The 23,944-nt window shown below is 38.1% G+C and overlaps 1 protein-coding gene across 2 annotated transcripts; it reads right to left on the bottom strand.

Annotated features, from left to right (window-relative positions):
• Positions 1-1,815: 1,815 nt before the first annotated feature.
• On the bottom strand, positions 1,816-22,227 carry SMC2 (structural maintenance of chromosomes 2). Of its 2 annotated transcripts, none has more exons than XM_054808870.1 (25): positions 22,199-22,227; positions 21,373-21,598; positions 20,611-20,760; positions 19,577-19,699; positions 18,608-18,646; positions 18,298-18,408; positions 18,072-18,116; positions 17,342-17,575; positions 16,529-16,678; positions 15,636-15,869; positions 14,607-14,766; positions 12,461-12,578; positions 11,546-11,684; positions 11,203-11,322; positions 10,679-10,883; positions 10,093-10,228; positions 8,960-9,084; positions 7,953-8,146; positions 7,494-7,637; positions 7,039-7,233; positions 6,322-6,522; positions 5,371-5,487; positions 3,901-4,061; positions 2,894-3,041; positions 1,816-2,601 (listed from the first exon to the last, which is right to left on the bottom strand). In XM_054808870.1, the coding sequence occupies exons 2-25, from the start codon at positions 21,538-21,540 to the stop codon at positions 2,353-2,355; spliced, it is 3,666 nt and encodes a 1,221-aa protein (XP_054664845.1). In that variant the 5' UTR covers positions 21,541-21,598; positions 22,199-22,227; the 3' UTR covers positions 1,816-2,352. The 2 variants fall into 2 exon arrangements, with proteins under 2 accessions (XP_054664845.1, XP_054664846.1); XM_054808871.1 differs by lacking the exon at positions 22,199-22,227 and adding an exon at positions 21,983-22,014.
• Positions 22,228-23,944: the final 1,717 nt, after the last annotated feature.

The following is a 23,944-nucleotide window of genomic DNA, read 5'->3' as shown; positions in this document are numbered from 1 at the left end:
AAAATTTTACTGGGCAAATCACTTTGCAGTATCTTTAAAAACGTGCTTACCATGACACATAGTGTCATGAATGCCCTTTTTTTTTTTTTTTTTTTTTTTTTTAAATTAGATGAGTATTACCAGTGATGCTTTGCTGTAGCAGTTCATTGTCTGACTTTGGGGTTGTTTTTTTCGTAATGGGTGAGTGACAGTAACAGAAAAGCAAGAACCACCACGTCTCTGGTAATTTGAGTTTTCACTGTGGACTGGAGTATTCAGAGGCAATGCCTAATATGGTCAGATGACCGTAAGTAGAATAACTGTAATTGTTGTGAATAGCAACCTGAATTTCTCTATTGGGGATTTACACTAGAGGGAAGAGCGTATTCTAGGAACTCTACAAACAGCTGGATTAAAACAACTCTGGCCAAGAGTGTTAGGAAGGTTAGAGATGGTATAATGCTTTCTGAATCACAAAGCAATATGTCTTTCTCGTGATTACAGAACAGATTCAGAGCTCCTCTCTAAAGCACGTGCCTATACACAAAACCTACCTGTACAAAAGTTAATTCAGTCAGAGGTTTGATTTCTACCCCCCCTCACATTTGTAAACTTGACAGGATTAAAAAAAATTATAGATGTGGCCTTCCTAGAGTTTCTCCTCTAAAAGTGATTGCACTATGTAAAACACACTGTACTTTGCCCAGTGCGGGCATTTCTTGTGCTGCTGCAATGCTTTGTATACCTGGAGTGCGGTGTGCAGACTTGACTCTAGCACTCACATTCTGACCTGCAAGCTGTTGCTTAAATGGATGTATATTGAGAAACATTTTCTAATGTTGCAAGATCTCCATCAAACTCACTGCAATCTGTACTGTCGAAGTATGTGAATGGTCTGACTGAAAGAAAACCCTCCTGCTTACCAAAAAGGTAAAATTAAATAAAAGCTGCATGACCTGTTCTTCAAAGTAAATGGTAGTGGGTTTTTTTTTCCTTCTGCTGTGAGTGTTGTACAGTTTACTGAGAGCACACCTTTACGTCCTGCTCTGCATTGTCCATGCTTAGTGCACATCAGCTGTTGAGACTGAAGGTGTCTGTGTTATAAATGACAGCATCCAGTCAGGAAGAACTGTCTCAATTTGGCTTTTAAGCCAACAGCGTGGCCTCTTGCAGACAGGCAGGGTTACGGGATTTGTGTATATATTCTATGAAAAAATACAATTATAGTCCATGTATACATATATGTATGGAAGACAAGGCCATGAGATTGGAAATGTTAAGATCTTGACTATAACTTAAATACATTTTCAAACTATTTCAGATACAGACAAATCCCCCCTCAAACCATTGTCAATTAAATTTACTTTTCTAAATGGTATTCTGAAAGGAAGAGGAGGGGCGCGGGGGGAAATCAGCTGAGCAGAGGAGAGTGAGCAAATACAAACTGTATGGATATTAGCTACTCCCTGGCTGAAGCATCATCTGGCAAGATGAGCCCCCAGAACATGGAGCCTTGCCACTGGTAGCAGTGGTGTGCTCCAGCTTGCTGTGGTGAGCTGTGACAAAAGCTGCACTTCTGCTGCCTGAGTGCTGGCTGCACAGATGCATCATTATTTCTGGCCAGTGAAGGCAGCGGGATGTTATTTGATTTCATTGGTAACGGGAGATGAGGGAAATGGAGGAAAAAAGAAAAAAAAGATATATCAGGATGTCTGAATTTGATTGTGACCATCCATGTCTAAAAAGAATTATTTTTGTCTTACCTCTAATGTTTACAGTACAGAATTAAATAATCAGAAATACAGCAGGAAGCTCAAAATTGAGGAAGTGTTTAATTCTGAGTAGGCACTGGGATGAAAAACAGGAAGGCACATACACAATCAGCTTGTGTAGTTCCAGGTATTTATTGATAAAAACATCAGTGCAGCAAATTGTAAAGAACATTCAAATAATCTGGGAGTTAAAATTCTTAATACCGTGCTCCTTAAAAACAATTTTAATAGCTTAAAAAAATTGGTATGCTACTGTTCTCTGGAATTGAGAACAGGAGACAGAGTTTACACTTTGTAACAGGGTTTCTGAATGCCATAAACACTGCAAGTCAGATCAGATTTTCCTCATTCAAAGGCTTCAGTTCCTCCTGATGAGCTTACAGAGCTACTATTTACGTACATTTATGTGTAAAAGCTTACAGAGGGATGACGGGAATTGCTTATGGTACACCAAGAGGACTAAATGCCATCAGGCAGCAGTCTCCTGTGAATTTCAATTCTTGATGAGGCATGGGTGTGAATTAAAAGCTAAGCTATAAAAAAATATTTCAAGATTAGAAGCTATTTTCTAAAAGAAGAAAATGAAGAGTTTCTTCTTGGTCTAGATACAGGCTGGGGGCACTGAAGCAGCTGCTAATACAGATGAAAGGTCATTTAAGATCGTTGCTGTTTCTGCAGATTGTCTTTTTTCACGCTTTGGTACTTCATGGGTTTTCTTGAGGGCACCTGCATTTTTCCTGTTTTGAAACTGTTCGTATCTTGTAACAGTTGATACACCATCCACAAACTTGGTCTTGTAGAGGACATTTGCGTTGTTAAACATTCCATCCTTCAAGGACACCACAATAAACTAGAACAAACCAGGAGGATTAATATAAATGCTGCCATCCAAATAAAGACTATAAACAACATTTTAGAAGCCTTTTCCAAAGAGGATTCTTCAAACAATATTCTTAAACATAACTAAAGCCCAACAGAATGTGCTAGGTAAGTTAACATACCCCACAGTTCAAACAACTTCAAAATACAACACACATCTCTGGAATAATACTTGAACAGTTGAGAATGCTCAGCAGCAGACTGCCTCTGAAGAAAATAACGAAGTGCATAAATAGATGATCACAATAGTTTCAAGATCTTACTTGAGAGTGTCTGAAATGACTACGAAGCATCTGCCCAATATTCTGGGTATGAGAGAGATCAAGGGCTGCATCCACTTCATCCAAGATGTAAATTGGGGCAGGTTTGAAGAGAAGCATGGCTAAGATCAAGGACAAGGCCACCAATGATCTAATACAGAGAAGAAGAAGGTTATGTTTTTACCCTCTTATTTGAGAGGCTTGGGCTTATGAAAACAATTGCTTGGTAGTAACAAAACGTTCTCCCAAAAGCAGATTCATGCTCTTGAGTTCCGAAGAAACAGAATGACAGCTTCTGCCGCAACTTCTGGTTTCAAAATGTGAAGCCTTCTGCTAGAAATGGCAAATGTTACTTATTCTTTTATCAGAAGATCAGGTTTGCTGGGTGATGATTAAAATCTTGCAGTTGCTTTACCTACTTTCAATTCTGAGTTTTGCACTGCTGTTTTCCAGCGTACAGTTCTTGAAGCATTCTGTCCTTCCGAAAATTCTGTATCTCTGTCTCACTTCTTCCCAAATTCTGTTTCTACTTTTCAATTTCTTAGATTTTTCCTTAAAAGTTGCAAAGAAGCACATACCCTACACAGTAGCTGTAGTCACTGGAGAAGCGTCACCATGAGACTACTTGGACACCAGGGCAGGACTTGTCTGTGTAGATTTTTGAGCTTACAGCTGAAAGGCTGGAGCATTTAATTCAGCAGCACCTCAGTACCACCTAGAATTAAATGCAGTTTTCTCACCACTCAATTTTTTTGTCACTTCTCCATGGAGTAAAGTTTTACTTGTTATCATATGCCAAGTACTGCATTTTTCTAAGTTGTATTCCTCATTGAGCTGAACTGAATTAATAATGCTTTCAATATTAGGTCAGGTCAAAAGGAGACAGAGTCCCTGACTTGATCAGGGAAAAGATTAATTTTTTTGCTTTTCTGAACTATAATAAGCTACACATGTCAATTATATACACAGCTGCAATGGAAAACAAAAAACCCACAAAGTAGTTCACTGACCTTTGTCCTCCACTAAGTTCTGTTAAGTTTTCCTTCCAGGTGTTTCCCAAGGCAACTCTGAACTCCAGACCATCCAAGACATTCTGGGTTTTAGACGCTGCTAGCATAGCTTTGGCTCCTGGTAGAAGTGTGGAGAAAATTGAACCAAAGTCTTCATTCACCTAGAAGCCAGACCATAAAAGATGTATGTACCTGCTTTGAATCAAGACAGAAACAGCTAAAAACTTAGTGGTAAGCTGCATTATGCTCTAGATGTCTTGCCCAATTTAACCCAATAACTTCTGTATGTGGTAATCTTCAAGATAGAATGATAGTGAGAAAATATTAGCAAATGGAATGTTTTATTTACTCTGTACTGAGAAGAGAAGCAACACTGAGGTTTTTTTTTTATATATATATATGACACCTTATACTAAGCATTTTAGAAGGATCAAATGAAGAAATATTGGAAAGCTTCTTTATGGTATCAGCCAGGGAAATGGTTATGCACTACCTTAGAATTATTAACTGGTAAATTGTGATTTCTCCCAATTAAGGGCTATCAAAACTATAAGCACCTTGTAAGAGGCACACACTGGCATCATCCCCACTCCTCTTCTTCCCAGGATTACTTAAGTTATGTCCACGTATTTGATGGGACACAACTTTGTAAACGTAGATTAAAATTTCCTAAGTCAAGGAATATATCTGAGAACACAATTATTCCACCACCCATGACGCTTTTGAATACAATTCACTAATTTTTGCCAAACAAGATTTTGCAATTAAAAGGTACCAGTCTCTCAGTGATATATTGAGTACAGGCAGTAATAATTAAAACCAATACTTCATTCGTGAGCAATTTTATCTTTGGTACAATCAATCTTCTCAAAGGCCAAAAAGTACAAGTTCTGCTGGTAAAGCAGAAAAGAGCTTTCCATGTAGAAAGAGAAAATTTTCTACTTTTGTTATAGTTCATGATATGACAGAACTAGTAAGAAGGTGGAGTGCTTAGATAACAGAAACATAAATCAGCTGTTGCTCCGTTCCAGTATTACCTATCCTTTCAGTGACAGGAACAGTAGCCCGGATCCACAGCCCCACATTGTATGTGGTTGTGCAGAACCAGGTTTTAACTCTGGTTAAGTATTAGCTTAAGCAAACAAAAATAGACTGTATCACTGTTTGTCCAACTTACAGACAATGATTTCAGCATGCCTGTACCTTAACCTTCCTTAAATTTTTGTGGGCACTAAAAGGGTGGTTTTGCAGATTTAACCGTATCTTTATAATTCTTAGAGAATTCATGTCTTATTCTCAAAAGTGAGATGAAACAGAAGAAAAGAAGAGGTTGTTTTGTAACTTAAATACTAGGCAAAGGAGATTAGTTCTGGAAAGAGACTTTTTTTTTTTTTTAAATATGCAAAAGAGTAATCTAAGTTAAATCTGATCCTCTGCTAAAATGTGAAGATTAGATTTCAAGTGTCATACCTTTTTCCAAGCAATATGTAAAGCTTCAGTTTTCTTCTGGTCAAGCTCTTCAATAGTTGCAAGAATTTTTGACTTGTCATTCTCTACAATTCTTTTTTTCTTCATTAAGTCATTGTACTGGCGCAATGAGAAGAAAAGATTTATTTCAATGAACTTTGTGCTCAAATACATTTTTGTGCTAATCTTACAGCTTCGCTGTTTATTGTTTTTGTAACCATGAAATAGCCATTAACCACAAGATTGAAATCCAAAGCATTCATTTAGCTGTATGCAGGATTTAAGTTTTAGGATATTATTTGCAAATTAAAGCATTAGAATTCTCAACAAAACGGTAAAAGTGAAGACCAACGTTACTCTGAAAGTTGCACTTCCTTTTCAAGTTAATCATGTTTCATTTGCCTTTGCATAGAAGAAAGGATGCTTCTAGAGGCTGACAGGCCACTTCTAATCATGAAACAGTACTAGAAAAGTTCAAGTGTCAGCCAGTGGACAGTTTTGAGACAATCCTGGAATAGCCTCAATATACAGATGAATTTAAGACAACCCTGGCACACCTTCAGTCTATCATGCTTGAAGATCAACAGTTTTTTGATCTGCAACCTTTGATAAAACATGTAATTCCCAGATACTGTAATGGATAACGCAAAGCTTTACTAATGCTGCTGCTGCCAACTTAGGACAGACTAGGGTAGGGGCGGAATGAAATTATTCTTTTTACCATCCAAAGTCAAGATTAAGCATAATCTAGAAAACCAGTGCACAAGCAAATAGTTCAAAACTGTAAGATTAGTATAAAAGATCTAATAAAAGGTTTCCTGCTATTTCATGAAGATTTAGCTTTATTTTTGGTGTATTCTGAAATAAAGCATATGTAAATATAAACCTAGGTTATACCTAATACTGTATATTTAACCTGCCCAGTCTTTAAAGGTTAAAGCACAGAACATTTACCCTCTCTTCTGTCTCAGAAAGCATACTCATAGCTCTCATGTTCACATTCCTTCCCAACTTCTCTTTTTTCTCCTGTAGTTTCTGCAGCTTCTGAGCCGCTTCTTTAGGATTATTAGTTTTGAAGTCATAGGCTGTGTTTGGCTGACCAAAAAGTGCTTTCTCTGAAGCTATCCACTTGTACTCTTGCAGCATTTTGTCCACCTGTAAACAAGAAGATATGCTGAGGTTGGTTTTTTTTCCTTGTCAAATGTGAATGAAAAATAATAAATCAACATCCTAAAATTACTCTACAACATTAATTCTTCTATCCCAAAGCAGAACAGGTGCATACCTTTACAATGCTTCATGAGATTTCCAAGACTATAGATGAACCAAGATTTTAAGGGAGCTTTCACACATACCCATCATGTTTACTTAGAACAAGTTTTTCTACATCTGGACTAAGCCATTGTCATTAAATCTCAGGATTAGCTTCTTTAATTAGTTACCTAATTTGTCCCTACAGTCAGAATGTTCATCTCATTGATCACCTTCTCACTGTGATCTACACTCTTATTAGCCCATACTGATAAGCTCTGTTACAATTTACAATTTCCAAACCCTCCTGGGATAAAACTTTTCAGCATCAAGAGCTGCAAATATTACAGTGCTTACGAAGAAATAAGGCATGTGGCAGGGGAAATAACCACTCTTGATCACAGCACTGTTCAGAAATACCTTGGCAGCAGCATCAGCAGTCTCTTGTTGATGTTTGCCGATGTTGTGTTCTAATTCTTTAACTTTAAGCTGTAATTCATTATTTTCTTCTCTGCATTTTACTGTCTCTGCAAATTTGGCTTTAATTGCTTTATCCTGTAGCACAATTACTTCCTTTTGCTTGGTCAGTTCCATCTGTGATTTCTCTACAGATTCCTGAAAAACAAATCGAACAGTCATTTATTAGCTTCTTTTAAACGTTGGTGTCAAACAGTTGTTAGAACATAAGGACACAGCAAGGAAAGAGAAAAAATTCACATGTAGTAATGAAGCCAAAAAACCACTACCTAGGCTAAACATAATTCAGTGCTGGCAAGAAAATCCAAACAACAAAAAAACACACGTTATACTTTGAGCTTTAGGGGATCATATCTTCAGTAACATCACAAATAATGAAACACAGTATTTGCTTTTACCTTTGTCTTAGACACCTCAGCTGTCAAAACTTGAACTTCAGAGTGATAGGCTTTGATTATTTTATCTGCAGATGCTATCTGTTCTTTAGAGGAGGCCTGTTCTTGTTTTAGCTCTTCAAGTTCCAGAACTAAAGCTTCAACTTCCTAGAAAGATGTTTTCAAATTTATTACAGTTATACTTATATGGAAAGAATTAAGATTTGGTTTGACATATTAGTGCTGTAGAAGATTAAAGGTACCTGTTCTTCAGCGAGGGGGCAATCACACACACAAAAAAACCCCCAAAAAACAAACCACCAAAAAACCAACCAAACCACGCATCAGCAATTGTTATGTCAATGACTACAGAATATAGAAGTTCCAAAACTGACACTATTAAAACTTCAGGAGAACCAAACTTTATAATTACTGCAACCACTTTTGACATTGAGAAAATTGCCAACAAGTGTTAAGTTTTACCTGCTGCTTTTCTTTCATTTTTTTGCTTGAAGCGTCTGCCTTTTTCTTGGCATCATCTAGTTTCTGCTGTGCATTTTTTAGTTCTTTTTCAGATTCTGCTCCTGCATTTTTCATTTTATTCTCTAATACCTTGTACTTATCTTGTGCTTTCTTTTGGCTTTCTTCAGTTTTCTTCAATGTCTCTTCACACTCCTCTGAATCAAGAAATACAGTACTGAGATCAGGCATTGTTCTTATCTTTAAATTTACATACTGAACTCCCACTGAAATAAATTCCTCTTTGCCTCTAACAGAAAAAAGTGGTTGTTTGCTAGTTACTGAAGTAAGCTATTTCAATTATTACTGTAGGACAGTGTGCTGTTGTTACTAGTTATTGGTAGGGCACCAAGTAGCCAACCAGTCATTAAAATTAATCAAAGTAAGCCTTTTTTCTTTTTTTTTTTTTTTCTGTCAGAGGCAAGTATATGCCAAAGCATATGATAAAGCAAGATATCATCTAATCCCTAGAATATTACATCTACATATGTATCTCTCCTACCCATCTTTTTTCTTTAGATGTTTTACTTACTGCTGCATTTTCTTCCTTTTACTTTTTTCCTTAGCTTATGAACAGTACTTCTTTCCAATGCCTTCTTGTTACACAAACTATATTGCTAACCTTAAATATGTACAGAAACAGATGGCTTGAAAAAAAACCAAAGGTTACTCAAATATGGGATTAAATCCATTTTAAAACTTCCCCGCAAAGCCATTTTTCTTTTTATTAAAAACTATATAAACCATAGTAACAATATAACCTTTACTACAAGAGAACGACCAACCTTATGTGAATCACCTCGATACAAGTCTATTGTGATTTTGTATGTTACATATTCCACATATAAAGCTAGTATTGTCAAAGCTAAAAATATTTTGTTTACTTAAGATTCTGCTACTCAAACAGCCAAAATTCCATCTCATTCTCAGCAATTAGTTTTCAATTAAAAGATTAAGAACACATTTATCACCGATTGTTTTCTTTAGGGCAATCAGCTCTTCCTCTTGTTTGTGATAAGCACTTTGGTGAAGCTTCGTTTGCAACAACTCTGCTTCCTCAGACTTCATCTCCCACTGCTGCTTCATTTGTTGGTACCTTTGAAGACAGTAATCATATACATTGCTTGATGAAGGGTACCAAGCACTTCAGTTTCAAAGTTGAAATAAGTAGACATAGAAATAAGTAAATAAATACTTATATTCCCATTCTAATGTAAGATACAATGATGACTGTAGGACAAATAAGCTTAAATGCATGAAAGTCTGATGTAATTTCTTTAACAGTAATTATGATGCTTGTAGGTAGGGAAGTTATTATATATGTAACTCCTGGTTACGTGGCCCTGATAATATATATTAAAATACAAACAAAACACAACACATGGAATTTGGCAACAATTCGGAGCTCATGTTTTTCCAACTGGCAGCATGACAGATGTTAGGCTGAAGAATTAAAGAAAAAAAATATCCAAAAGCAAAACTCTTTTCTTCCTTTTGGTCCTATTTCTGAAAGTCTATTACAACTCAAAACAAACTGAAAAATAAATCCAGCTGGTAGATAGCATATTACACAACCTTATGGCATTTTTACAGAACATACTAAACATTTTTACATTCCATCTTTTAAAAAGATTTTCAGTAATTGTGTAGCTGAAGATCAGACTTAAAATTATTTAAATCCTTACAGCAGCGTCACTCAGATATTCATTCCCCTTTAGTATCTTTGTACTTTGGGGGGAGAAAAATAAGAGCCATCACAAACTGGAATTCTGTACGGGCGTTACAAAACATGGCTGGAACAGATCCATTCTTCAGTGGCATTCATGAAGCTTTGGAAAACTTTAAGTGATTTCAAGTAGACATCATTGTATGCCATTTCTTTTCCTTTACTACCCAAAATAAAGTTTTCTTGCATGTGTTATCTAAAATTTGCTTGTCAATTGCTCTACTTACAAATTAAATTGGGGAGGGAGAGGGAGGAAGGGAATAATTTTCTGCATATTACATTCTCAACAGGCCCTGTGTCCGCCAAAAATATTTCTTTATATTACATTTACTCAGTCACATAAGAGAAACAATAGACATTTTATAGGGCAAACCATACTTCTCAGCAACATTCTTCAAGTCTGCCAGCTCATTCTCTACCGTCTCAAGTTCAGATTCCTTTGTCTTGAGTTCTGCTTCAACATCTTTCATTTCTTGAAGTTTAGACAATATTGGTACAGCCTGTGAGCATGCACCTGTTCAGTGAAAAAAAACCCAACAAACCAAAGTCAAGCTAATTGGAATTAGACTAGTGGATTTATCACTGGCAAGTAGCAAATTCTAAATGTTAATAACGATGTAGGTTGATCGTTTCTTTTAGTTACAAAACAGAAAGGCAGCTAGGCTAAAGTTACAGTAGTTCTCAGTGGAGAAAGATTACCTGCTCTGTTACAGAATTTAGTTCTGCAAGCTTTGAATATTACCTGTACGCTTCTTGCGAAATCAACTAACTTTTCATAATTTATGAAATTACCTCAAATGAATTATGAATTACTTCAAAAAGTGCTTGAATTCAAAGCTTTTCTTGTTCCAAGAGTATTATATAGCTAAATAAAAACGTTACTGTTCACTTTTATAAAAAGCATAAAGAGCAGTAAACAAATCAATAGACACAGTATTATTATATGAATAAAACCAGCAATTGCCTCCATGCAGAGTTCCCTGGGGGTCAAACATTTCTCCGTCAAGTGTAACACTTCTTGTCATTATCCTTTTGTCAAAGGTCACTTTCTTAGCATTGTCCATGTTATTACATATCAGTGTTGTTCCAAAGACATACTCCATTGCTTTCTGCAGTTCAGATTCATATCCGACTAGAGAAAGGGCTAAATGCAAATTATCATGACCAGCCTACAAACAAAATAAAATGCAATTAGTATGCATAAAATTATAAGAATTTTCAAATTTAATTTGTCTTCTCTTGATAAAAAAAACTCTAAAAATATAATTACATTTTAAAAAAATTTCAGTTAAAAGTAGAATAATTAATATCCATTTAAACATTGCATAGCTGAAAGGATACAAAGGAAAAAAATAAAATCAAGATACCCTTAAACCCTATAGAAATTCTTACTAGTATAACCATTAAGAAGCCCATGTGTTTAGCAAAGAAACAAAATGAAAAAAGTATACAAGCAAAATAGTGTAAATAGTGTATTTATTTACTTACCAAGTTTTGGGCCAACTTGACTGTGTCTTGTCCAACACACCTAGCTGAAATTTTGTTCAGCGGAATGATGGTGTATCGACGCTTTAGTTCACCCTTTTCTAAAAGCTTTTTGCCAGTCACCTCAAATGAGAAGAGTTACAAAGCATACCTGAATACATAACTGATTTTGTAAAGTAAGATGATAGGCCAATAACTATGCATGACTCTCTTGACTTAATTTAAACATGTACATGGGTCCAAACCACCTCTTAAAGTATTCAGTAACGATACACATGCTCGCTAACCCTGAATCACACAACCTCATCTCAGCTTTCAGAGTGCTGTATTAAAGTAATAAACATACCTCTGTGTCCACAATAATGTTATAGAGTTTCCCTCCAGCCGCTACTTCTAGGGCTTTTGCTTTGGATGGATCTTTCACAGTGATGAGAGACACAACAGGGCCTTTCACATGGTTTGGATTCCAGTTTTTTTCTGGATCTCTTAAAATAAATTTAAATTATGATAATCACACCTCTCTCTTACACAGCTTAAATATATTTAAAAACTCATACTGCTTATCATATTGGTATAAGAAGTTCTAAATTCTATCAGGAAAAAACCCACAGAAAATGGTTAAATTAAATACTTCAGGGCAAGACACTTCCCAGTAAAGAGTCAGTTAAAAAGTCATAAGAAGAATGTCCTTCCTGATTTTGGCATAATTTGTTCATGCAATTTTCAATTGATTTTTACTATGAGTCCTATTATTAGCACAGCCATACGAATATGTTCAGATGGATTATTACATAAGCAAATAAATCTGAGGATACATATACTTGATTGGTATAGACAGATACAATGTTGACCTCTACCAAGCAAGTCTACTCAGTACTCAGGCAGGACTCTGGAAAGTAATGATTACATATTTTTGCAACTTAGTCCTTTGGATTCTATGGTTTTAGCTACTGAAGTTGAGTTATGGCTTGCAAACACAATCATACACAACTTTTAAATTCCAGTAATTTTGATAAGGCTGTCATTTAAGAATGACTGTATCACTTTCCTTGCTCCCCATTAATTCAGTTAACATTTCCTAACTTCTGCCACCTCCCTGCTTTTACTTGCACAGCAGGTAAGATAGTCATTATTCAATGGCACTAAAAGGAAAGCAACAACTAAGCAATTGATGGAATTATCCTCAAAGTCTCACAAGCCGTGCATAAAATGCCCCAAAAAGCACTTTCAAATGTCTTTTAGGATCACATTGAGATCTTACGTGTATTCAAACTGTAGATGAGGAAACTTTGCCATTAAGCCTTCATACAATTGTCTCAGTCGGCTGATGTCAAGAGTCAATGCCTTCTTTTTTGCTAAAAGGACTTCTTCTTTCTCTTCTTAAGAGTTGAACACAAACAGTAGACAAACATCCAGAGCACAGAAATCTATTAGCTTAAAAATTGGTATGCTACACTGTTTATATACATATATGTAGAGAATACTTAATTGAAAGACTTTCTAAAATTCTTTGCAAATTTCCAGTTTAGACAAATTAACACCATTCACAATACCAAACATGCAAAGAAAGAGTTTAAAGTCTAATGTGCTTCTTAATGTCATTCTGGGATATCGATTTACAGTGTTGAGTTGCTTCTGCAACAAATGTCACCTGGAATTAGAAATGAACTTTAAGAAGTGTTTTAGGTAGGGAAAACCAGGAAGGAATAGTGAGGATGGACACTTTTTCACTCTAAATTTTAGATGGAATTTAAATTTTCCATCAAACTTTAAAAGATTAGGCCTAAAGTTTATAAAATCAAATTGTTTTAAATTATTTTCTGTGGAAGACCAGAGCTTGCAGAGGTTTGACCAGAGAAATTTCTTTGTGCAAGAAAGCAGCATACTTGTTTTTTCAGTTCCTTCTAGTATTTGGTCTGGCTGGGATGGAGTTAACTTTCCCCATAGCAGCCCTCATAGCACTGTGCTTCCTGTTTCTTGTAGAATGGTGTTGATAACATGCCAGTGTTTTGGCTACAGCTGAGCAGTGCTGGCACAGCATCCAGGCTGTCCCTTCAATCTCCGTCCAAAGGCCTGCAGTGTGGTGGTGGGCAAGAATATAGACAGGACAGCTGACCCAAGTGATATTCCATACAATATGAAGATGTGCTCAGCAATAAAAGCTAACAGAAAGGCGAAGGGATGGGGGCATTCATTATTAAGGCATTTGACTTCCAGACCAGCCGCTACACATACTGAGGCCCTACTTCCCAGGAAGTGGCTGGACATCATCTGCTGATTGGAAGCAAAGAGTAAATTTTTTTGTTTTCCTTTGCTTCTGTGTCTGACAGAGTCAGTTCCAGCTGGCTCCAGGATAGACATGCTGCTGGCCAAGGCTGAGCCCCTCGGTGACGGTAGTAGTGCCTCTGTGATAACATATTATAGAAGGTGATAAATGTACTTCACAACAGCAGTGGGGAGAGAGGAGTGAGAAGATGTGAGAGGAACAACTCTGCAGACAGCAAGGTCAGTGAAGGAGGGGGAGGAGGCACTCCAGGCACCAGAGCAGAGATTCCCCTGCAGCCCCTGGAGAAGACCATGGTGAGGCAGGCTGTCCTCCTGCAGCCCATGGAGGGCCATGGGGGAGCAGATATCCACCTGCAGCCCGTGGAGGACCCCACGCTGGAGCAGGTGGAGGCACCTGAAGGAGGCTGTGACCCTGTGGGAAGCCCACGCTGGAGCAGGCTCCTGGCAGGCCCTGTGGCCCCATGGAGAGAGGAGCCCACGCCAGGGCAGGTTTGCTGGCAGGACTTGTGACCCCATGGGGGACCCACGCTGGAGCAGTCTGCTCCTGAAGGTCTGCACCCCGTGGGAGAGACCCACGCTGGAGCAGTTGGTGAAGAACTGCAGCCTGTGGGAAGGACTCACGTTGGAGCAGTTGGTGGAGGACTGTCTCCCGTGGGAGGGCCCCCAGGCTGGGGCAGGGCAAGAGCATGAGGAGGAAGGGGCAAAGGCAATGCATAATGAACTGACCACAACCCCCACTCCCTGTCCCCCTGCACCACTTAGGGGGAGGAGGTAGGGTAAATCAGGAGTGAAGTTGAGCCTAGGAAGCAGGGAGGGGTGGGGGGAGGTGGTTTAAGGTTTTTTCCTATTTCTTATTATTCTACTCTGATTTGATTGGTAATGAATTAATTTCCTTTCCTCAAGGTGAGGCTGTTGTGCCTGTGGCACTAATTGGTGAGCGATCTCTCCCTGTCCTTCTCGACCCACAAGCCTCTCATCATATTTTCTCTCCCCCATCAAGTTGAGAAACGGGGTGATAGAGCGGCTTGGTGGGCACCTGGCCTCCAATGAGAGTCAACCCACCACACTTCTATATTCCTTTTCAGTTTTCCCCAAAATTATGCACCAAAGTCTGTACAGACCTTCATAGTTCAGTTTCTTCATTTGGTTCTCTAGTTTTTCTTTTGTTGTTCTGACAGCTTCAAGTGCTTCTTGGTCTTTCTTGTAGCCTTTGTCCATCTTTTTAACTTCAACTTGTTTTGTCTTTAATTCTTGTTGTGCATAATTCAACTTCATTTGAACCTGTAAGAAGAAAGAAAATATGAAACCAGAAGATCTTCAAAGAGAATCTTGCAGGTGCAGATTGAGAACACTTGCACTAACAAGGTGCTCATATAATTTGTAAAAGTTTCCACTGGTTGCAGAAATGCCAAAAAGCAGCCTTGGCCTTTGAAAGTAAGGGCACAGGTGATTTGGAAATAAAAACATAAATCGTGTATTTTGATACAATAACGCATATTAGCATATGCATAAAGTCCGAAAAGAAACAAGGTAAAACAATGTGGGACACAGCTGTCCTTGTTATATTCCCCAAAAGAGTTAAGTTAGATAAGCAAGGTGCACTTTCACCTCTGAAAATTTAAATTCCACCATGAGAACTACCCCAGCAGTTTTTCTATCTTAAGACAAAAGAAGTGGCATCTGTTTCAGTCGTGACTAGCACATAGTTTAACTGAGAAGAAAACAGTTTCTTCTGAACTCTCCATTCACAGTCTCAAGGATTTTTATTTTGATTCCATTAAGTTTTACTGTAGAAATCTATAGTATGAATGTGTATCATGGACAGTAGTCTTAATTTCTTCCTATCCAATACCATCAGTCATTTGAGTACTGTGAGTCCTACCTTATTTCTCAAATGCCAGCTTCTATACTCCTTACAGCAATGTTATAGCTTTTCCCTATTTGTCTATATTTATGCAAGGATATTATTGTTTTAATGACCTGTTTTATCAAAAAGACATCTTAATGTATATGTCAACTTGTACAATCTATTGCATAGGTATTCTGCAAATCTTTTCACTGACCTTTCAAGAGTATGTCATTTGGTTTTCAGACAATTTTCAAAAGAAGCAGGAAGGCTGGTCTGAGACAGGCAGAGCTTTTATTCTTACCTGTTTAGCCTCTGTTACTGCTTTGCTGATTTCATTTTTGCAGGTCATCATCTGTCCAGCAAGAGTAGCTTCTTTCCCATCGTCACTGCTGGACAAGCCAGCAGACACAGCATTAAAATGCTGTTGTGCTGCAGCTAAAGCACCTGCATCTTTTTCACTTGCTTCCTGTAAATCATTTAGTTCTTTCTTCATCTTCTCAATTTCTTTCTCCTTTACAACTAATATTTTAAATTCCTTCAGCAAAAGAAAGAACAAAAACAAAAAAGGAAAAGAGAACCTGAGTTCCATTAACTTTAAATTCATGTTGTTTAGATGAGGAGCTATAAGTACTACATCAGCTACATTTCTATGACCCTTTGTCAGATTTTGTGATCTCACAATTTGTCTTTGCATGTGTTCAAGTCTGTACTTGCCCCATGAGTGCACTGAAGATCTACAGAAAGATTAAATACAGGAAGAGATGACAACTGCCCAAGAACTAGGAGAAATAGCTCTTTCTTTCCAATATCTGAAAAGTAAAGTATTCTTCAGTGCTCCTCTTGCATTTAAAAAAAAAAACCACCTGAAATACACAATGTAGAAATTTCTCCTTCAATTTTAAAAATACCACCACATGTCCAGAGAGCATAAAACTTTTGAAGCTATAGGGATCTCTCCTGAGCTTAATAGAAGGTTGGCACTTTCTTTGTATATGCATCAGATATGTTTCTAATGGGAACCGACTACCTATGCCGCACAAATCAAACAATGCCCTTACCATCTGTTTCTGCTTTCCTGACGTAATTCTTGCCAATCATAAGATTTTTCTTATCATAATAGGTAAGAAAAACCAGCTGTTCCCCTCAATCTGAATTCATTTAGCGTTTAAAGAAAATTATATACAAAGGTCTTACCTCCTGCATACTTTTTAACAGTTCATTGTACTTATTCTCTTCATTTCTTAAGTTTTGCTTCTTGAGATCAAGGGCACTTTCTGCTTTCGTATTAGCTCTTTGATTTTCTGCAAGAGTATCTTCCAGTGAACGGAGAGTATCTCCAAATTTCTACAATCAGAAATAAAGGAAATTTAATTTAGCCTAAGATACTGATGCAGTATTTGTAATATTTCATCTTCTGCTCACAGCTATATGTAGAAGAAGAGATAAATATCTGATCAAGCAGGCAGTTAGACTGCAATGCAAGCAGGTCAGAACGCGTCTTCCCTCTGAAATCCAAACTAACTTGAAGCCACTATTGAAGTCCCACGTCATCCCATAATATACAACATCATCCCCGTACAAAAGCTGCATTTAGGACCATCCTGTATCTAAACACATTTACTGCCCCCAAAACTGAGGTCAGTACTGATTGTTGTTGAACAAGAGTTTCCTACTTGAAGTGTATTTCTTTAGAGACATCAAAAAAAAGGGGGGGAAAAAAAATCTCTTGCAAAACTTACTATTGAATGCACAGAGTGGAAATATGAGGGCAAACAGTTTCTATTCTTCACTTATTATTCATTTAGGTGATTGGAAGTGATTTCAGACAAATGAAAACTTTAAATAGATGTCTTTTAGACAAGGGCTAAGAATGACAATGAGCAGTGTATAATCTAAACAACGCACCAGAAAAAAATTCAATGGTATGTTATCTGTAAAAATAAGTCCCTTCTCATATAACTCCTTGTATTCAGATATTCAGACAAGCACAACTTTGTTCTCACTTACGTTATTCCTTGTCTTTTCCATTTCTGCTATTTCTTCATTAAGTTGTCTCACCTTCTTCTCACTTTCAGCCATTGATTCCCGAAACTTCTCTACATTAGCCTCCATTTCCTTTAACTTTTCAGTGGAGGATACCTTTGTGTCTTCAGCTAGAACAAACTGATAAGCTATACAGAGGCAGCTTAAATGTTCTATTGCTCGTATTACTTTTTGGTATTCTAGATAGGATGCTCGTTCCTGAAAAAACACCAATTAAAAAACCTCTAAAATTTGATGGAAAAATAATATTAAGTAGGCCTGTTATAGAAATCTTCTAAACACTTCTACTATTATTGTACGTAAGGGGAAGAATTATCCATGTTAAGTAATATATTTGGTATTGTACATTGCAGGCCTGCTTAGGAAAATCTTAGCTAAAACAAATACTTGTACAATTGTTTGTACAGCAGAAATATCACTTGACACAAGTTTTTTAAGAACCAAGATATTTCTTATCTTCTATTTTTATCTATTTCTCGTCTTCTTCCTTTTCCCTACATTCCCTGCTAGGATTTCCCAGAAGTCTTGAATGTCACACTTTCTGTGTTTGGACTGAAGATAAAATTTATCTCAAAAGATTCTACAAAGCTTGAAAACATGCTATTGTTTTAGCCACCACATACTGGTTCAGGGTAGCTGAAAGTATTTTTTTCAGTACTTTAAGGGTCTTACCACTCTTCTAATTTTTCCATACCTCTCTCAGTTTATGTAAAGTTGGAGTGATCTCCTCATTTAAGACCTGCAACACAAACCAGAAGATTTATATTCATATTTTTAAAACTCTTATATGTCTAAGCATGAATACCTAGTTCCAGGCATAGAAATTAAATATTCTAGAAGTTAAAAACCACACCACTACACCAGTTATTCAGTTATCTTTAACAAATAAAAAAGAAAGTATACTTTCTAATATGTAGTACCATTTGAATGTCTTTCAGTTTGGCTTCCTTCTTCTCTATGGTTTTCTGGACAGCTGTTTTCTTGCATTCATACATCCTAGTACCAGCTGCTTCTTCAATCATAGCTAAAATCTAAAATAAAGCAATGTGACAAAAATTTGATGTTTCTTCTTATGTTGGATAGGTTCAACTCAGAACTGAGTTGAACATCTCATCTCCCTCCGATACCTTTTGGGAGGGGAGGGGGGGGGGTGTGTGTCCGTCCCAGTATCAATCCCTGTCGTGCAGAACAAATGAGTAAAACTTCAAAGAAGTCCCACACCTTTCTTACCTCTGGTGGCTTCATATTCAGAACTTTGGTAATTCGTCCCTGGTGACAGAAAGATAAAACAGGAATGGTGGTTGTGTACCATGCAATAGTAAAAAAACAAAACCCCAAATCCAAACATCCCAACTCATTTTTATAGGTTATAATATAAGCTCAAATGTGATTTTTTTTTCCTACAAGATAGTCTGATTTACTTGGTTTGTTTTGGAAAGCTCAAACAAGTCACTTGTTCAAGCAGCAAGCTTGAAATGGTCCTTACATCTTATCTTAGGCTTGTCCTCCACATTTCTTTTTACATCTTTAAGGAGTAATAAGTTATTTTGTTCTAGAGTCTTACCGAGTTGCTGATGTTGAATAAGCTTTTAATCATAAACTGGCTTTTTGGAGATATAGCTCATATGTAACTACAGGGAAGCAGAATAGGTGCAAATCTGCCCTCCCCACCCCCACACACCCCCTCGGCAAGTTGGAACAGTTTCATTTGAAACAGTAAATCCTGGTTTATTATTTCTTGCAAATATTTCAGGGATTTATCTAGTCCCTGATGTGTTGATGTTTATAAGGATCTTTTCAATTGGTCAGCTCTTCCTCTGTTAATTGTGACTCAAGAAAGCAGGTATATCAACTTGATTCAAAATATTGTCTAACATGGAACACAGATAACAGGAAAGAAAATCTCTTTTTAGCGTACTAATAAAAGCAACACCTCTCTGTTAAAGAGACAAAAAGGAAAATAAAATTGGAATATGTTTTAGAAAAAGTTTGCTACCTGAGGTCTTGTGCTACAGGACGTGTTCTAGAGTCAAATTATGCTGTACTGGAAATGTCAACTACTTAACAGACATTTGATTTTTACATTATAAGAAGTTGTTTTTCTCTGATTAGGAAATTAACTGTTCTTTGACTATCTATCCTGCCTCAATTTTAGTACAACTTCAATTCTTTTTGGTTTTATAAAGATGCACACAATACCTGCATAATGAGGAAGTGAGGATTATTGACATTGAGTCCCACAGAACAGAAGAGATCCTGCACGCGAGTGTTGGTAGCATTCACACCATTGATAAGATACTTATTTCTACCTCCAATGACAACCTGGAGGAGGAAAAGAAATGGAAGAAAATTTAAGGGATTTAAAAATTACTTGACATTATGAGAATATAAACTGTAATAAAGAATAAAAAATCTGAGCAAATTCCATACATTATATCTTTGCATACATATGCATACTATACAGAACATCAACACAGATCTTTTGGTGAGGCACTGGCACAGGTTGCCCAGAGAGGTTGTGGAGGCCCCCTCCCTGGAAGTGTTCAAGGCCAGGTTGGATGGGGCTTTGGGCAACCTGGTCTAGTGGAGGGTGTCCCTGCCCATGGCAGGGGGGTTGGAACTAGATGATCTTTGAGATCCCTTCCAACCCAAACCATTCTATGATTCTATGATATGATTCTATGACTGAAGAGATATTTAAAATGTCTAAGTAAAACATAAGAAAGATCAGTCATTGCAGGCAATATCGACAACAAAATTTCCAAACTCCAAAAGTTTTCCTTTCCTTTTTGTGGTTTTTTTTTTTTTTTAAACTTAGGAGACCTCTTAATCAAAAGGATAATGGTTCTTTTGTTCTTAGAGACCAAATTTAACACACAGTTCAGATATTAAGAGGAAAATATAAAAGCAGACGAAAAAGCCACAAAATGGAAAATTATAACTTGCTTTAGGAAATTTATTTCATTATGTTTCTGTGCAAGTCCATAGAAAACATTATTGATATAAGACATTTAACAATATTAATCTAATTTCCCAAGTCATTAATTTCTTTTATCTAGTGCACTGGACCTACTTCTACAGTTTGTGTTACTAACCACACTGGAGAATTGCCTCAATTGCAAAAAACTCAGGCACTTTAAAAATTACCTTTTTTTTTTTTCCCCCCATGAAAAATCACTCTGTGGAGCACAGTAAAAATAGGTTACTGAGCAATACAGATATTAAAGACTCACCTGCCTAGTGATGGTGATCTCATCATTAGCTTCAAACCCCAGTGGACTTAGTTTCTTGTCAGAATTATCAAAGATAATAGACACAGTTGCTTTAGTAATTCCAGCTTGCCCATTTTTATAAACTAGGTCTTGCAAGTTGGAAGCTCGCACCTAAATCCATGGAATAGATAAATACATTTTTGAAAGAAATTCATTACACAGCTTCAGTGTGCTACTGTAAGTTTTGGAGAAATGAACAAGCAAAATGCAAATCTAGTTGTAGATTTAAGAGTTCATGTGAGAAACTGACATATGGGACCTGCAAGGTGCTAGTGTTGTAAAACCACAGGCAGAGTATGCCAGTCTAGTTTTAGTAAGCCAGCTAATTGTTTCTGCATAAGACTCCTGACAAAAACTGAATAGATGTTTAAGAAAAAAAAAAAAAAAAAGCCAGATGACTAGTTCAGTTACCAGTACATTTACTTAAAGAGCATTTAGTATCCATAACGGAGTAAGTTCAGAACTCATAAATGAGTCTAATGTTCTAAGCTGCACACTTTGAGCTGCTGTAGTATATTGATGAAATTGTAAATCAGTCTTAAGATAAGAATGAGCAAAAATGACAGAGACCCAGTTTTATGCAATGAAAAATCCAAATAAATAAAACTAATTTTTTAAATAGAAGCACTACTTCAAGTCTTCCATCAGAGATTACTCAAATGAGTAATATGAAACGTTGCTGACAGAAGACAGACCTTTCTTAAATGCACCTTCTCTCTTTACCTGTGACAGATTGGTGATTCCCAACAGGAAACAGATTGAGTCCAAGATATTGGACTTGCCACTACCATTCAAACCAGTAATAGCATTGAATAATGGATCAAAGCCACGGACTTCAGTCCTCTGAGCATAGGATTTAAAACCTTCAAGAACAATTGACTTGATGTACATCTTGTCTGTGTTCCTAATGGACCAGTCAAAGTATTCTCAAGAGTATGAAGAAAGGTACCTGAATCACAAAGATTTCAAAGAAAAGAGAGGGGAAAAAAAAAAAGAAAACAAATCATACTGCATACCAAACAAACAGCTAAATGCGTGAGAAAATGGCAAGAAAACACGCCTTCTACAACAAAGAGACTAGGCATTTATAAACGTAAAATTCCAAGTAGACCCCAGATCCGGGAAGCACCCCAACAATAACCTGTACTTCAACATTTTTAAGCGTGACTTTACACTACGTTCATCACGACCTTTGTATGAAGACGGTGGCATAACCCTGGTTTCTCACAAAGCTGGCCGTTAGTCCATCACCCAACGAAGGAAAGGGAAAGGCACGGATCTTTCAGCACCTGGCAGAAGGTGAGCCTCCCTTCCCAGCCTGCAGGACTGTTACCTGCTCAGCCCCACCGCACCAGAAGGCTGAAGCCCGGGAAAACGACAGCCTCGCCTCTGATGCGCCGGGAACGCAGCCCCATCCCTGCCGCCACGGCGCCTGCCCCCCGCATTCTCGCCGCGGCTCCCCTCAGCCCCGCGGGTGCCTCTGCCAAGCGAGCCCTCGCTGGCGGCACTAACGCCAGCCAGGCGCCCTCCCCAAGCCCCAGCACCTCACCACCAGCGAGTCTTCCAGCCGCCTGCAACAATTGAATTTTGGCGCTGCGAATCGGCGGCCGTTAGAGGGGGAGTAGCCTGATGGAGGCTGCCCCCGCACCGCCTGGCCTCAGGCGGCACAGCTCCTCCCTTCCTAGCGAGGGAGGCGAGGGTCGAGGTCCTTTCCTCATTGCTTTTCAGAGGACGAGTGAGCACATCCATAACGCTGCCTCTCGGGCTGAGGGAACAGCCGGCACCCTCAGGTCAGGCGAGCGTCGCGGGCAGGCTCTGACGAGAAAGGCCCCCTCCGGCCCTGAAAGGCGGACAAGGGCGGTGGCTGCGGCGGGAATGTGTGGAAAGTGGCGGGTTTTCTTTCGTGAGGGAAGGGAGCTGTAGTTTTATGGCCGCGGTCACTGAGACAGGAGAGAACGGGGTGGATGAGAAGGTGCTTGGCCGTTAGTGTGGGGTTATGTGGCGGGGCTGAGGAGCTTGAGTGTTAACTCCGGGCTACGGCGGTGTCTTTGTACCGCCCTCAAATTACATTAAGAAAGTGCAGTTCTGTACTTCAGCCCTACTGCTACCAACCCCAACACCCACCCACCGTCCCGTCCCCCCCCCCCCAAAAAAAAACCCACACCAAAAAACCCCTTATCTATGCCTGTTCAACTATATTGTGGTTTACAGAGATTTTTCCATTCAAGCAGAGTAAAGAGAACCTATTCAAAATTGTGACCACGTGCCATCGTCCAGTGCTGCATTGGTCACAATGGAAAAGCAAAAGTCAGCTGAATGTGTTTACTCTTCCCTGAAGCTGCTGTAGTTAGCCTGTAAAAATAGACCACTATTTTGCAGGAGGACTTCTGAACATAGCTGAACAGAGAGATCTGGGGAGCTGCTGTAAATCTGATTTTACTCAGCCACCTAGTTTATAGTCTGAGGTTATTTTAATAATTTGAAATAGCCAGACTGCAAGTCTACATGATAGGGGAATTTTCTTTGTGTGCCTGCTTGCTTCAGGAATTACATCGGATGCAGCTTGATCTGTTCAAGGTCTTATTGTGACAGCACTGCTGCAGGAGGTACTGTAGCCGGGAAGCACTTGATGATGTCCTATCACCTGTTAATTTGCTGACATCTGGACACCATACTGAGAAAAATTACTTTGAAGTATGGGGAAGAATCAGACTGATACTGTATAACAATACAGCCATTGTTAAATGCCACTTTTTATTTGGCGAGTTGAAAATCTTTCCAAATTATTTTTGAATCATTTCTGATTGGGAAAAAAAAAATCTGTGCTCTGTGGCAAATGTGCTTGCACGTTTCTTGAAGGCCAGTTCCTGATCAGTTTCTGTGAGAGGTGGGTGCTGGGACTACGCTGCATGTGGCACCTGGTCGCTCTTCAAAGGGCCAAAATGATTGTCAGTGTGGCTGACTGAGTTGGCGGCCGAGTATCCAGTGCTGTACCTGCTCCAGCTACTCCTTTTCCATCCAGGCTAACTACAGCCTGAAATAAGAAAATGGAAATAAAGAAGAACCACTTCTGATGTGAGAGGCTTTGCTACTATAAAGATAACCATGTATGTTCTCTATTTGCATATGACATGAGAGAGAGGGGTAATTGCATCCTTCCTTAAGGGGTTATGTAATGGCTTTGACCTCAAAGGCCCTAAAAGTTGGGTGCTTCATTTGGTGTAATGGTAAAATATGCTATTTTGATGATAGTGCTCAATTTTAAAGAATAATTAAAAAAAAATGTTGCAGCTAC

Source organism: Grus americana, chromosome Z, assembly GCF_028858705.1.
Source record: "Grus americana isolate bGruAme1 chromosome Z, bGruAme1.mat, whole genome shotgun sequence".
Classification (NCBI taxonomy): Eukaryota; Metazoa; Chordata; class Aves; order Gruiformes; family Gruidae; genus Grus; species Grus americana.
Note: the sequence above shows the minus strand (reverse complement) of the source record. Positions and strands in the feature narration are given on the sequence as shown.

What these genes read in the sequence shown, in the direction of transcription:
- SMC2 (XM_054808870.1), bottom strand. Translation starts at nt 21,540, where the DNA reads ATGTACATCAAGTCAATTGTTCTTGAAGGTTTTAAATCCTATGCTCAG. An exon ending in TGCCCTAAAGAAAACAATCG is followed by an intron (nt 8,147 to 8,959) that starts GTGATAAATGTG and finishes TTCTTGATTCAG; the next exon opens with AGGAGTGTGAAGAGACATTG. An exon ending in AAATGAAAGAAAAGCAGCAG is followed by an intron (nt 7,638 to 7,952) that starts GTAAAACTTAAC and finishes ACATCTTTCTAG; the next exon opens with GAAGTTGAAGCTTTAGTTCT.